Here is a 16,382-nt window from a genome sequence, read left to right on the forward strand (position 1 = left end):
GAAGACAATTTCATCTGAAGTACAGTCAGATTTAAAGACCTACTCCATCTTGTCTTGGAGACTTCATCTGAAGAACCACCATCTTACTTGTAGGACAAGTTCACTTTAATTACCTCCTCCTTGAAGACCACTTAATTTGAAGGTAAAACGTTTCCCAAAGAACCACCTGACCTGAAAAACCGCCCGACCTCATGAACTACTCCACCTCATCTTGAAGACCTCATCTGAGAACCACCACACCTGAACAACCATCTCCCCTGAAGGACAATTTCACCTGAATGTACAACCTTACCCAAAGAACCACCACACCTGAACAACCATCTCCCCTGAAGGACAATTTCACCTGAATGTACAACCTTACCCAAAGAACCACCACACCTGAACAACCATCTCCCCTGAAGGACAATTTCACCTGAATGTACAACCTTACCCAAAGAACCACCACACCTGAACAACCATCTCCCCTGAAGGACAATTTCACCTGAATGTACAACCTTACCCAAAGAACCACCTCACCTGACAGTACCACCTGATGAACCACCTTGACCTCTCACCTGATGAACCACCTTGACCCCTCACCTGATGAACCACCTTGACCCCTCACCTGATAAACCACCTTGACCCCTCACCTGATGAACCACCTTGACCCCTCACCTGATGAACCACCTTGACCCCTCACCTGATGAACCACCTTGACCCCTCACCTGATAAACCACCTTGACCCCTCACCTGATTAACCACCTTGACCCCTCACCTGATGAACCACCTTAACCTCTCACCTGATGAACCACCTTGACCTCTCACCTGATGAACCACCTTGACCCCTCACCTGATGAACCACCTTGACCAATCACCTGATGAACCACCTTGACAATTAGACCTAGACAATTACATCTAGAGGACCATTACACCTGGAGGACCATTACAAACCAAATCACAATGCAAACTGAAACTGTTTGACATGATTCCATGACACATGACATGTTGGTTCTGACACCAAAAGAAAGTGAAAATAGAAACATTCATCTGGACAAGTCTTACCTGGCTTTTGTTTTTTGCCTGTGTCTGCAGAAAAAAAATAATTGAAAAAAGGTTAAATGCACAAAAAAACACAAATGAAAGAATTCAAAGGTTAAATTTGATGTATTCCAACCACTTTTTACTGTGTTCATTTCAAGAAAGATTCTACTGTTAACACATCCATGTTATGATGAGAGAAAATACCTTACCTATTACGTGCAATGTTATGTAGCGTACAATGTCTTCCTTAGCACTGATCTGACATTCATATACGCCAGCATGGACTGGTTGAACATCACGGATATGTAGGTCCCACTCAGGATTTGCGATCTGTGTGGATCTCCTTTTAAGGAAATATCGACTGTCAGGAGCATACAGGTATTCTCCAATTGTGATTGGATGGAGCTGAGTCACTTTCTTCCATATAACCTGCAAGTGGAAGCAGTTAACAGTTGGTTACTATGCTGGGGAGATTTGGAAAGGGATATATAAACATGATAACGTACAAGCAACAGCATGTCCTGTCAGTGGGTGATTAAATAAGACATCTCACTCACTCACTCACTCACTCACTCACTCACTCACTCACTCACTCACTCACTCACTCACTCACTCACTCACTCACTCACCCACTCACTCACTCACTCACGTACAAGCAACAGCATGTCCTGTCAGTGGGTGATTAAATAAGACATCTCACTCACTCACTCACTCACTCACTCACTCACTCACTCACTCACTCACTCACTCACCCACTCACTCACCCACTCACTCTCACCCACCCACTCAAACAACCACTCAACCACTCAAACACTCACTCAACCATTCAACAAATCACTCAGTTAACCACTCAACCGCTCACTCACTCACTCACTCACTCACTCACTCACTCACTCACTCACTCACTCACTCACTCACTCACCCACCCACCCACCCACCCAAAACCCATCCACCCACTCAAACAACCACTCACTCAGTCAAACACTCACCCATTCACTCAACCACTCACTCAACCATTCAACCATTCAACAACTCACTCAGTCAAACACTCACCCATTAACCCACCAACTCAACCACTCACTCAACCATTCAACAACTCACTCACTCAACCACTCACTCACTAAACCACCCTCCCACCCACCCATTTTTAAGATGCAATTGTTTACATTTATTTTACATGTGTGCTCATGATATTCATATTCATTTAAAACCTGGCTGAAAATGATACATACACATGGATATATTCAGTACTATCGGTATGACAACATCTCCATGCAATCAGTGACAATCAGCACTTTCAAAGCTCCAGTGGTATAATAATCATGACATAGACACTCCGTGGACCTGCATTATTGAGGAAAGCAGTGGATCAGGGTAGAATATATACAAGCTGGGATTGATGAAATACACTATGCACTGGCGCAACATAATTATTTCTTAACATACAGTTTTGTACTTTTCTTGGAATATACATGTATGTAGAATATATTTTTCTGTCCCAAACCTACAAACTGTGCAGCCTAGAAGTTAAAGCGCTCGCTCATCACACAGAAGGCCTTGGTTCGTTCCCCACATGGGTAAAAATGTGAAGCCCTTTTCTTGTGTCTCCTGCCATAATATTGCTAAAAGTGGGGTAAAACATACATACTCACTCACTCACCTCACTGGGATTAGAATAAAAATGTAACCTTAGCAGGAAGTTTGTTGCACATCCACATGTGCTCAGTGATTGTTTGGAGTTATCTCCCTTTCACCACATGACACTTGTTAAGTGAGGCAATGCAATGGAAAGACTGCAGGTTTATAGCCCACATGAAATAGTACTATGGCCATATGTTTATCTACTCATGCCTTTATGCAAAACTGAATGTTATTTTCAAATCATTACCAGTAACTCTATTCTGTCCCAGAAACAAAACCATGAGTAGGAATTGTGTTAAGCCAGATTTAGTAGGTATATGACATACTGATGCAGTTTAAGCCATCCATAAGTAATCGTTTGGCTATCACACATATTTTGTATGAAGAGATGAAGAGAAACCCTCAAGGATAAGCCAGTTATACCCTACACCACAACGTGATTCCAGGATAGAATACCAGATGCTAGATACTTACTACTACTTCTGAGACAGAAGTGAGTGAGTGAGTGAGTTGTGTTTAAAGCCGCTTTTAACAGTATTCCAGTTATATCACGGCGTGTCAGCTTAATGTTGGAGGAAAGCCCGAAGTGATGCAGGTCTCAGACGTTTACCACTTTGGTGAAAACCCAGGAGCACTGTATGGTGCTGACAAACCTAGAATCATAATCGGGGAGAACTGGGATTCGAACCCACAATCATAGGTTTCTGGCGTGCCCAAGGGATGCAACTCTGCACGGCGAATCACGGCGAATCACGGTGCCTTAGACAACTGGGCCACCCATGCCCCCTGTGAGACTGAAACCACAACGGGCATATGATGATGGTCACAATTAATGCCTGTAGGACAGGGATAGATATTGTCAGACTTACAGATGTAGTGCTAGGTTTTTTAAAAGGGTGGGTTTGGGTTCACAAATTTGAATTCTTTATTCATGGATGAAATTACATTTTGAATATAACCTGCAGCAGGGGTTCACAAATTTGAATTCTTTATTCATGGATGGATTCACATTTTGAATATAACCTGCAGCAGGGGTTCATAAATTTGAATTCTTCATTCATGGATGGATTCACATTTTGAATATAACCTGCAGCAGGGGTTCACCAATTTAACATGGATGGATTCACATTTTGAATATAACCTGCAGCAGGGGTTCACAAATTTGAATTCTTTATTCATGGATGGATTCACATTTTGAATATAACCTGCAGCAGGGGTTCACCAATTTAACATGGATGGATTCACATTTTGAATATAACCTGCAGCAGGGGTTCACAAATTTGAATTCTTTATTCATGGATGGATTCACATTTTGAATATAACCTGCAGCAGGGGTTCACAAGTTCAAATTCTGAATCCATGGAGGGATTTACATTTTGAATATAACCTGCAGCAGGGGTTCACAAGTTCAAATTCTGAATCCATGGAGGGATTTACATTTTGAATATAACCTGCAGCAGGGGTTCACAAGTTCAAATTCTGAATCCATGGAGGGATTTACATTTTGAATATAACCTGCAGCAGGGGTTCACAAGTTCAAATTCTGAATCCATGGAGGGATTTACATTTTGAATATAACCTGCAGCAGGGGTTCACAAGTTCAAATTCTGAATCCATGGAGGGATTTACATTTTGAATATAACCTGCAGCAGGGGTTCACAAGTTCAAATTCTGAATCCATGGAGGGATTTACATTTTGAATATAACCTGCAGCAGGGGTTCACAAGTTCAAATTCTGAATCCATGGAGGGATTTACATTTTGAATATAACCTGCAGCAGGGGTTCACAAGTTCAAATTCTGAATCCATGGAGGGATTTACATTTTGAATATAACCTGCAGCAGGGGTTCACAAGTTCAAATTCTGAATCCATGGAGGGATTTACATTTTGAATATAACCTGCAGCAGGGGTTCACAAGTTCAAATTCTGAATCCATGGAGGGATTTACATTTTGAATATAACCTGCAGCAGGGGTTCACAAGTTCAAATTCTGAATCCATGGAGGGATTTACATTTTGAATATAACCTGCAGCAGGGGTTCACAAGTTCAAATTCTGAATCCATGGAGGGATTTACATTTTGAATATAACCTGCAGCAGGGGTTCACAAGTTCAAATTCTGAATCCATGGAGGGATTTACATTTTGAATATAACCTGCAGCAGGGGTTCACAAGTTCAAATTCTGAATCCATGGAGGGATTTACATTTTGAATATAACCTGCAGCAGGGGTTCACAAGTTCAAATTCTGAATCCATGGAGGGATTTACATTTTGAATATAACCTGCAGCAGGGGTTCACAAGTTCAAATTCTGAATCCATGGAGGGATTTACATTTTGAATATAACCTGCAGCAGGATAGGGCACATAGATAAAGTACATTAGTATTTCAATAGTATGAAAGTTCTGTTTATAAGTTACATGTCATTTGGGTCAATAAATTATTTTAAAGTTAGTGGGTTCTGAACCACGTGAATCAGATCTCACGCAAGTTCTACCACTGGGCTTGTACTCAGGAGATGAGGGGACACTGTGGACGATGGCGCCACAATTCAATGTACAGAGTTGCATTCCTTACCTATGCCAGGATACGACAACAATGAGTTTGAATCCAGAAATAGAACCTTGTTAGTCAAGACCATATGCCCATGCTCATGGGTTTCACCTCAATGGTAATAAACATCTGTGGCTGGCATCTATTAGATTATCCTCAAACACTAACATGTCATGATATTGAATTCATGTCAATTGTATTATTGTTAAAAGCAGATTTTAAGCCAATAGAAACAAGAGATGACAGTAGTAGAGACTGGTGACTCACAAATTTTGGTCCGAGATTTTCTACAGCACATGGTAAGATAGCTTCCTGACCACTCTCAACTGTGATGTTTTCAGGAGTGTCCAAATACTTAGGGTTGGTGTAGCGCAGAGGCCGAGCTGCAGACACTGCAACAAACAAAATATATTTAACAAACATGTTTACCAACAAACCAAACTTTCCTTAGAAATTTTGTCATGTTAACCATGTTGCAAAGTTTTGAAATTTATGTAATTAAACAGATTAGATATAGAAATTGCTAACCCTTAAATGTACTCTGAAACCTTGATAATCTAAATGTGTTCCAAATAAAATGGCTCAGATAACTATTTTCTTGATTATTAAATAGAGATATCATATTGATAATCATATTAATATCCCTTCACTGCCTGACCCCCCGATCACGTTAGTCGCATCTTACAACAAGCATAGTCGCCTTTTACGGCAAGCATCAGTTGCTGAAGACCTATTTTACACCGGATCTTCACGGGTCTCTCTGTAGATGAGGATTGTGGTCGAGAAATAAGACCATTATCTTAAACCAACTTAGTAATAAGAAAATACAGTTCAGCGGTATGACATTTCTACCAAGCATCAACAGATGGGCGTTATAAATATGTAAATAATGTGTAAGTAATGTGTGATTTTGTGCATGTTTTTATAATGACTTTTTTGAGGATATGATCATTGCAGTATGATCAAGTCACTGTACAGGAAGCTATTCTGTGAATGTCATAAGCCTCAGGGAAATAGCATACAGCCCTGTTGATTTTCTTACCATATAGATCATATTTTTAATGAAATTGTTATTACTTTTCATTTGTTTGTCATCATAAATTTCTTTTGAAGCCAATTGATATTTCTTGCGAATATGCACAATATGTGCAAAGTAATCTGTCTGTATTGTTCTGACGCAAACACTTCAATCCCTTCTACACAGTGAGTACTCAGAGAAACATTTGCGTAGAAATATGGAGGGGATTAATTATAATATTGAAAAACTTGTACAAATGCAGAGCACACATTGGGCAAAGAATGGCCTTTTTTGTGCAGATGAATCAATATCATGCACCATTATTTCCCAGCAAAGTATGAAATCCATCAATATTAGGATTGACGAAAGTCTCAAGGGATATTATTTACGACACATTATTTCAAGTTGGACTACAATAGCCATTCCCCTCACTAGGACCATATATTCACAAATAATTTATCTGGTGCATGCAGTATTGTTGGATAATTAGCTTACTGAAGCATTACTTGTAAGATGAAAAGATCAAAGGTTGGAAACACAGGTAATCCATCTACCTGTGGCCATATGGTCTTTCATCTCTCCGACTACACGGACACAACTGATTAAGGCACACTTCACAAGTCCTGGGAATGGAGATTTGGAATGTAAACATATTCTCCTTGGACTCTCCCCTGGGTTAGTTTCAGACTGAACTTGGGGCGGTCGGGTAGCCTAGTGGTTAAAGCGTTCGCTCGTTACGCCGAAAACCCAAGTTTGAGTCCCAACATGGGTACAATGTATGAATTCCATTTTTGGTGTCCCCCGCCGTGATATTGCTGGAATATTGCGAAAAGCGGCATAAAACCATACTCACTCACTCACTGAACCTGGACAGAAAAGAAGATTCTTAAAGGACTTTGCAGGACTTGGTCCTATTTTTTCTACGTAAATATGAAGGGGGGTAGTCCAAAGACTGGTCCAACCCAACATATTTTTAAGTTTTCTGCTGTGGTTCATGGTCTGTCTTGAGATCGTTCATCCTTGATCATCTAGTTTATAATATCGCCATTCCATTAGGATAAATAACCGGACCAATTGCTTACTAAAGCTTCATTTTGCACTAGATTCAAATTACATGATGCTGAAAATGAAAGCACATACGATTGAGAGTAATTAAGAAATTAGCCTATGATACAGGACAGGTGAGGGTGACATCACTTCTGAAGTGAAGGATCCCAGGGTATGTGGAGGACAAGCATTCAGTCGTTAACCTTGGCGGGATGTTTTAGCCAAGGCTGATGGAATCTGTTCATCAAGCCTCCATTTATCTTCAAAATTAGAATAAGTGTGTCTGTGATCTATATATGGAGAGCATGAGACCATTTTACTATCTTGGATTTATCTTTGTCTACATCCAAACCAGACATATTTTATACATGAAGCTTTGGAACATTCTCTTCATTGTATTTGTAAAAAGGTTATAAAGGTAGGGTATTCGGAGGTAGAATAGGTCCCCCGAACATCATGCCTGTCATAAGAGGTGACTTAAATAGGCATCAAGTGGTTTCCAAGTGTGACTGGCTGATTGTGTATGATAATACACCATTTGTGTGGATTATTGATCAAGTCATGACAACCATTTAGTCTGATGCAGACAAGGGGGCATGAAGCCATCTATGGCTGCACAAGTCGCTTTACAGATCTGCATCCTGAAGCCATGCAGGAACCTATATAGTCATGGTTTTGAGTCAAAAGTTTTCCATTATTGTTTCTTGGTTTGTCAGCACCAAAATCATGTTTGTGGGTTTCAAAAAGTGGTTAACATTTAACACCTGAAACCTTCAGGCTTTTTATTATATAAAGCTGACATTTACAGTGATTTAAGTTAAATACAGTTGAAGGAATATCAGAATCACAGTTTACAGCAGTATTAAGCCTGCTCACTAGCTCGCTCAATCGCTCACTCACTCACTCACTCACTCACTCACTCACTCACTCACTCACTCACTCACTCACTCACTCACTCACTCAAGCCTGGACCAGTCAAACCAGGGAAAGGTATATTGAGCAGCAGTACATTCAATAAAGCAAGCCACTGAGCCTGACCACCCTTGTACAACCAACACATGGGGACCTATTCTAACCCAAACTCCACCTACAGGGTGTAAAGATGTGCCACATCCTGCACTTGTGACTGTTTGCTGTTATTTCTGTAATTGTATGACAAGGGTTTTGAATAACCTGCTTGTTAAAAGACAAAAATGCTGCACAAACTATTTGGCCAATTAACCTGAACCACGCCCCAAACCGGTGGTTAATTGGAAAGTCTGGTTCATTTCTGTAATTAGACTGACACACGTTAACAGATTTGGCACCATGTGATACAGCTCTACCTTTAAACCAGGAGGAGTAAATACTCTGGAACTTATTTTTTCATCCTTGTACCATTGACTGTGCAATTCCTTACTATCCAGTTCTTTAACAGTTTTCACCATATCCAGAACCCATAGGCTTAATGTCGTGTCCAAGATTATTGCACTTATATAACGACATGCATGCACATGTGTGTGTGTGTGTGGCTGCTTGTACTAGTCCGGACTGATGCCAATTTATAGTGCTAGCACACTGAGATACAATGCTGCAGTATAACATGAATACCCCACTCAGACACAGTATACTGTCTCCGAGTCGACCAGTCCTTGTTTTAGCCCCTTAATGCCGAGCGCCAGACAGGGTAAAAACAAGTACCATCTTTTAATGTCTCCAGGTATGACGCAGTCGGGGATCGAACACCGGACCTTCTGCTCTCTGGGCGGATGCTCTACCTCTAGACCACGGAGGCGGTCCTCCAGAACCCATAGCTTCTTTGTGACTTATAAAAGTCACAAAAGATGAGATGGTAAATTTCTTCAGAAATATTAAATGAGAGGCATTTTATTGTTCGTGTGTATTTTGAAATGGTTCAAGGAATCTGTGTATTGACTATGATTCACCATGAATGTTTAACAGGATTACCATGTGTAACAGGCTTTTAGGGATACAGACCAACCCCCAACTCAACCCCTGAAATCGTGTTTCCTTTTGAGAAAGCCGGACCCCTAAGTATTAAAAACAGGTATTGGGTGTATTTCATCAAGTAAAGAATGACTTAGTGAGTGAATGAGTATGGTTTTACACCACTTTTAGTAGTATACCACTAAGATCATGCCGGGGAACACCAGAAATGAGCCTCACATATTTTACACATTTGGGGAATCGAACTCAGGTCTTCAGCATGACGAGCTAACACTTTAACCATTATGCTTCCCTAACGTCCTGGTACAGGAAGAAGAGAACACACATTGTGATCGATTTTAATTACTTTGGCCCAATAAACTGACTTGAGGTGAGTGTTTAGTAGCTTCATTGGCAGGGATGAAATCTAATAATTAATTTATAATGGCCTTTGATAGTGGTTTTCCATCATGCCTTCACACTCTGCTTTTGCAAATTATGTTGTGGCATAAAATGAAAGGAAATGATTGTGAAAGTTCTTTGTCAATCAGAGCTGAAGTCTGACATTTATATTCTGAAACATACATAAATGGTAGCATATCAAATTATTGCAGATCAAGCTATTGTTAACTTCTTTGGAACATGATACGTTTGTCTATTAGTTCCAATTTTCAACTTTCTATTTCTTTTCCCCCACAATTTTATAGTAACAGGAATATGCAGATGGGGAATTAATATAGTTTGAGTGTCTCAATGGATTTAGCCCAGATTTCAAATGAGACATTCCCAACTTGAAAAGTAATTGAATAAGAAAACATGACAGTTTTAGTAATATTTCACATTGTAAATCAGATTTGAACTGAAATATTTAAATCAAATTTGAACTGAAGTGCTCTCAGAAAGTGAAAAATGTTGCAAAATGGAGCGCTAAACTTCCCAGCCATGTCATTGGTTTGGACCAATACTATTAAGTTCCTGTCAGGCCAAGAAAGGTATGGCGTAGTATGTCACATTTTCATGTTACGGGAGCCTGTCTTTGTCACATTGTAATCTGCAATTGGACTCTATCTCAACCTGAGCATTAAATTTGATTGATTTTTCCTTGCAACCCCACACACATCAGTTTTACAATGCCCATTTTCATGCAGCCAGTTCTCATGATTGTTTTCAAGGAGATTGGAGCATGTATGAGAATAGCAGTGCTGATGGCGAGATCTCGGAATTGTCGTGTTGGTCCCACGCACCATATGCCTGTTTCCTGACAACACAGCTCTCCAAAACCATCAACAGTTGTTACTTAATCCACAAATTTATAGTAATTCCATAATTGTGGAGCCATATTCATATACAAAAATAGCTTATCGGATCTGTTACGGTTTTCCTGATTAAGGCTCTACCTACCGCAGGCTTGTAAAATATGTCATCATGTATCTGAATATTAAATGGTGAACTTAGGAAACTGAGAATAAAACTTGATTCTGTGTTGTTAAGGATTTCTGATGTAGGATACTATATTTTCTCAAAAAGATGCCTCCGACTTGTATTTTTGGAAGATCACAGACTCATCCTGTATTTATACACTGGTGTTGTTAAGACAGGGATCATTCATTGTATGGTTTTTACAGGGGATCATTTACTAACTTTACACCAGATTGAACACCTATTACAGAAACAGGCTGTATTCGTCCTTTTGGCTTTGGCTTGCGTCTATGGGAGCCCCAACATCTTCTGGAGAGCTGGCACCTATTTTAGGAAATATGGTGCAAGACTTCTTACATGTATTGGTATTGCACTCGACATTTTTCATTATCATTGACGTACGCTGGCCAAATCTTCCACCAGAGGGCATAACATTCACAGTGCAATATGACCAGAATTGACATCTTAAAGAAGTGATTTTCGCTGAACAATTTCAAAGATGATATGACAACGATTTTGATGGAAATGTCTTATTGTCTATCAAGAGGGAAGGTATTAAGAGCACATGCTTTTTTCCAGGATGAATGCATCAAGTTCTTCTAAATGGAAAATGAAACATATGGACATGTCTTGCTAATAAAATTTTTTTTATGATTTGACGAGTTTTACAACTGTTTTTATTGATCCTTGAGTGATCAGGTCAAAATAAAATGCATTTAGTGTCATATTTCCCTTCAGCAAATCAGAAAACAATTGAGATGCTAAAAAATTAACATACTCAGTCGAACATGAAATTGATGCTCTGAAGTCTGAGGAAAATATTGCGATTCAGATAACCAGTCAAAATGGTCATATTAGTGGCAAGGGTTATGTTTTTTAACTAAATATGTGAATCAATCCTATGGCATGAAATGTATTTGTTGGTAATGCAAATGGAAGGCATTCATGTTTCACACATCAGTATCTGCAACATTAATGTCATCATCCCTGACATTCTGTACCAGTGACGTACATGTACATTTAGTGAGTGAGTGAGTGAGTTGGTCTGGTCAAGTGAGTGAGTATGGTTCTTATGCCGCTTTTAGCAATATTCCAGCAATATCACGGTAGGGGACACCAGAAATGGGCTTCACACATTGTACCCATGTCGAGAATCGAACCCGGGTCTTTGGCGTGACAAGCGAACGCTTTAACCACTAGGCTACCCGACCGCACCTGTCTGGTCAAGACTCGATTGTACAAAGACACCATCTTAGGGCAGAAATACTGTCGTACTGCTGTGTAGCATCAGACAACAAACACTTACTTTTTTATGCAGGTGCTATTGGTAGAGAAGGTCTAGTCTGTCTTACAGACCCTGATACAAATATATATCAAATACAGCCCATACAAGTCTATAATGTTTTTGCAAGTCTAGGTGACTGCAGTATCTGAAAATGAAGAGAGTCACTGGGCTCCCTTTTATTAAATTTTTATTAAGATAACTGAACAACTGTTTTTTTCTGTATGATATGTTCATTTCAGAGACTAGATGTTAGCCTAGAGAAGGACAAGCTTACCCCTTTCATAAACACTTGGCATCCTCACTGAATTTCCATTCGTATAACTTTCACCACTATTCTGCCTTTTACACCCAATGGAATCTGTTTTCCCGCATAATGAAGACTGATTATTCTGTGGCATTGACTTAGGTGGCCAATGTGTTTGGGACTGGTATTTAATTAAATGTTAAATGTAGTGCAGGTCCAAACCACATTCAAGTATGCTGGCAATGATGGTTTAGAGTAAGTGAGTGAGTGAGTTGGGTTTAACGCCGCTTTTAACAGTATCCCAGTTATATCACGGCATGTCAGCTTAATGTGGGAGGAAAGCCAGAAGTGATGCAGGTCTCAGACGTTTACCACTTCGGTGAAACCCACGAGCCCGGGTATGGTGCTGACGATGGTTTTAGAGATGATATTTACATGATGTTTGGGAAGTTGAGTTGTAGATTAGGCATACAATTTTTTAAACGCATATTACTGGAATATTGCAAAACATCATGAAAATATTCCCTCACTTATACTTCACAATGAACGATGTAAAACCAGTCAATTATCACATTATGCAGAAATTCTATAAAAAGTCTATGTGATACATGTACCCGGTATAATTTTTTTCTTAAGAGGCTGGAACAAGCATCAGGATGTTGACATCACTTCTGGTATGTCCTTCACATTATGTAATGTTGAACTTTGTGTTATATTTGATTTGTATTGATTTATGTTTTTAATATCATTCCAATTTGTTTGATCTTGGTGATTGCTATATTGATAGGAATAGTGGAACCTCTTACAGGCATTTATGTTTTTAATCATATCAGTCTAAAACTTTTACATAAGTTGACCTTTATCACAGGAAAGATTAAAAAGTTATTCTGGTGTATAGTGACCATGATTTACACTGTGGTAGCCAAGCTTTTTGTACAAGCTTTTTGTAGTCTGTATTTAAATGTTAGTAAGTATTTATAGTGAATAGTTACTCCCTCTTCATCTCAACACTATTCGACTGCCTCCGAGGTCCAGTGGTAGAGCATCCGCCTAGAGAGCTGAGGTCCGATCCCCAGCTGCATCATACCAAAAGACGTTAAGAGATGGTACTTGTTGTTACTCTGCCTGGCGCTCGGCATTAAGGGGTTAAAACAAGGGCTGGTCGGCTCAGAGTAAGTATACTGTGTCTGAGTAGGGTATTCATGTTAAACTGCAGCATGGTATCTCATCGGGCTAGCACTTTAAATCGGCATTAGTCCGGACAAGTACAAGCAACCACACACACACTTGTGCACGCACATCGCTATAGAAGTGCAATAATCTTGGACGCGATGTTAAACCCCATTTCACCCCACCTCAACAATATTCACTCACTCACTCTACAATGAAACTTGACCTACTACATGTGTACATTCATCAGCTACGAGTTTTGTTTTTTTTAAGATCTGTTTCAAGGACAACTGATGGCAGGACGGATGTGCAGTTTCATCCCTTTGCACACCATAAACCTATGATCATGGCTTCAAATCACGTTTCACCCCGATTATGTTCTTGGTTTGTCTGCACCATACCATATATGGGTATTACTCCATATCCATGATATGTTAATCCAAACATTCATTAATCCAGACATTTATTAATCCAGGTCATTTTACAGGGAACCTACTGTCTGGATTAACAGAATCACTGACTGAATATCTACCCTTCCTTGTGGCCCTCTGGTGCTAGCTATTATGGACTGTGAGCCATCTCAGACTCGACTGTAAGTACATTGTGGCTGAAGATGCCTGTGTTGCTGAGTAAGGTATCTAACACAATGCAAGGAGGATGAGGCACAAGTATACTCAATTGTTGCTTGGGTTGAAGACAAGTGTGTTCTGTTTGACTGGCTTCCTGCCGGCTATCAGATTATCTGAATCACAGCACTCCAGTTGATGTCCAGTATCGATTATGTCCTTTTGCCAACTGGTCTAGACACAAAGTTGGAATTCAATCAGCTTAGTTTAATATTTGAGTTCTTGTCCAGCTATTTGAAATTTTCCTTTAATGTTCCCCAGCTTCATCATTTCAAATAATTGCTTCTCTTTTGCATGTCCCAAACACAGTGGTACTTTAAATTTATATTTTTTCAGATAACTTCATCTCTCAATTTGATCACAATTTATTTTTTGATCACTCAAAATCCATTAAGCACATTATGATTTCAAGAAACGTGATCTTGGTAATAATTCCAATGTTACATTGATTTTCTCTTGTAAAATGGCATTAGTTTTTTTGCTTGGCATTGACAAAGTTAGAGATGCTTTCCTCTTCCCGACTTGGAGCTTGACACCGAGCGCGGGCAACATTGATTGTTCGAGAATGGCCCTGGCTGGTCAACCCACTCATTGATCTTTACATGTTAACAGTCATCACTAGCCAATTTACACATTTTTTACCTTAACAAAAAATGGGAGTTTGTCGTTCTAGGGAATCTGGTCCATTATCTCCCTCTTTATTGAAGAGTTCTAACACTGGTGTAGGAGCATATGGAGCCATGGAGCCATTGGCTCCGGATGTGCAGAAATTTGAGAGGTCAAACCAGAGACATCACAATGGCTAGATTGCATGTTGTATTGACTTTAGAGCCCAACCATCCTTTTTAAAATGGAAAATATTACTGTGTAAGCAAATAACATTGAGTTGACAACTGTAAATCTATGTAATTTGTGAGCAAACAACAAGAGGATATGTCAATCAAAAGTAATTTTAAAAAATCATATTATTTGCAGGGTTGTTCAAGTTTTCTTGATGTTTTTTCTTTTGACTCTTTGAATAAAACATGTTACATGCAAGCCCAAAACTGAATGACTTTCACAACAGGATGCATTATATATTTGTTTGCATGTCAACTGAACTCCGATTTCATACCAAATTCATCACTTTATTTAATGGAAAGGAAGTAACTCTGACAATAACTTCATTGTCTTCCATCTTGTGTTCTCTCCACTTTGGGAAAATGATCAAAATTCAAAACACTTGATGTCAAGATTCAAATCGTGAACCAGTTTGCTAATATTGGAATTAAGACAGAAATTGATTCAGTTATATTTGCAAACTAATTCTCTTTTGGCTTTATCAATTTTGAAAATACTTTTTAATTTTCTTCTGAGTGTAGGGATGAGAAAATATGAATGGCATATGAAGGTACACCTGAATGTGTGATATTATTAAGTACATTGCAATTCAAGGTAATCAGGATTATCACAATAGTATTCTCTAAAAAAAAAATCCAGACACACAGGTGGTGGTTAATAATTAAGTTATCGGATTTTGACATACAATGGTTGTTGAAACAGCAACAATGAGGAATGAGCTTCCCCAAGCATTAAACTACTCCCAGTAGTCCCTTTGTAGGAACTGAATAGAATCCCACAGCGTAGCAGTTGTTAAGTTCAGGTACAGCTGATGTTTGAATGCAAATCAATTTCAGTATTTAAAGTATCATTTGTCTGTTGACTGACCGAGATGGATGAGTAGGCAAATACAGGTAGATACCATTCCCTGGACCACACTGATTCTCCTGTGTCCATCCTCCTCAAATTACCTCTCTATGGACTGGTCAAAGGTCCAAGATGGCTAGTTGCTCCGCTGATGGATTGAGTGATCTTGGACAATGGACAGCCATTGGTGTCATGTTACGTTAATACAGAGCAATGAATGTTGTCTGATTAAATTGGATGATTTAATGTGTTGTTATTCCAAGGATGTGAATGTAATTTATTCAACATTCAGTAAGGTCATCTTATTTTGAATATGTATTTGAGGACCACCTCCATGGTGTAGTGATAGAGCATCTGTAAGCAAGGATTATATCCTTCCTATATATATTATCCCAGGGGAAGTTTTACTCTAGAGTATAGTATAGGATAGGATTAAACACATGATCAAATTCATGATGGAGAATCATCCAGACATTAGAGAATTTCATCCCCAGGATAAAAAATAGGGTAGGATAATATTCACTCTTACTCATCCACCTGGAGAGAGGAAGTTTCAGAGTTTGATGCCCGGCTGCATCATACCAGGAGACATTAAAAGATAGTACTTGTTGTTACCCTGCCTGGCTCTTGGCATTAAGGGGCTAAAACAAGGACTGGTCGGCTCAGGGTCAGTATACTGTGTCTGAGTGGGGTATTCATGTTAAACTGTGGCATGGTATCTCAGTGCTAGCACTATAAAATTGGCAT

At 39.3% G+C, this 16,382-nt stretch overlaps 1 protein-coding gene across 4 annotated transcripts in view; it reads right to left on the bottom strand.

Annotated features, from left to right (window-relative positions):
- LOC124131500 (kin of IRRE-like protein 2) overlaps window positions 1–16,382 on the bottom strand; it is a 270,098-nt gene that overhangs the window by 14,715 nt on the left and 239,001 nt on the right. For all 4 annotated transcript variants that reach the window (XM_046494791.2, XM_046494790.2, XM_046494792.2 and 1 more), the window contains exons 3-5: window positions 5,482–5,606; window positions 1,230–1,449; window positions 1,042–1,065 (exon numbers count right to left, since the gene is read on the bottom strand). In XM_046494791.2, coding sequence (XP_046350747.2) covers window positions 1,042–1,065; window positions 1,230–1,449; window positions 5,482–5,606 — 369 coding nt within the window. The remainder of the gene's footprint in view (window positions 1–1,041; window positions 1,066–1,229; window positions 1,450–5,481; window positions 5,607–16,382) is intronic.

This window comes from Haliotis rufescens, unplaced genomic scaffold (assembly GCF_023055435.1).
Source record: "Haliotis rufescens isolate VD_foot unplaced genomic scaffold, xgHalRufe1.0.p SCAF_1, whole genome shotgun sequence".
In the NCBI taxonomy this organism is placed as follows: domain Eukaryota; kingdom Metazoa; phylum Mollusca; class Gastropoda; order Lepetellida; family Haliotidae; genus Haliotis; species Haliotis rufescens.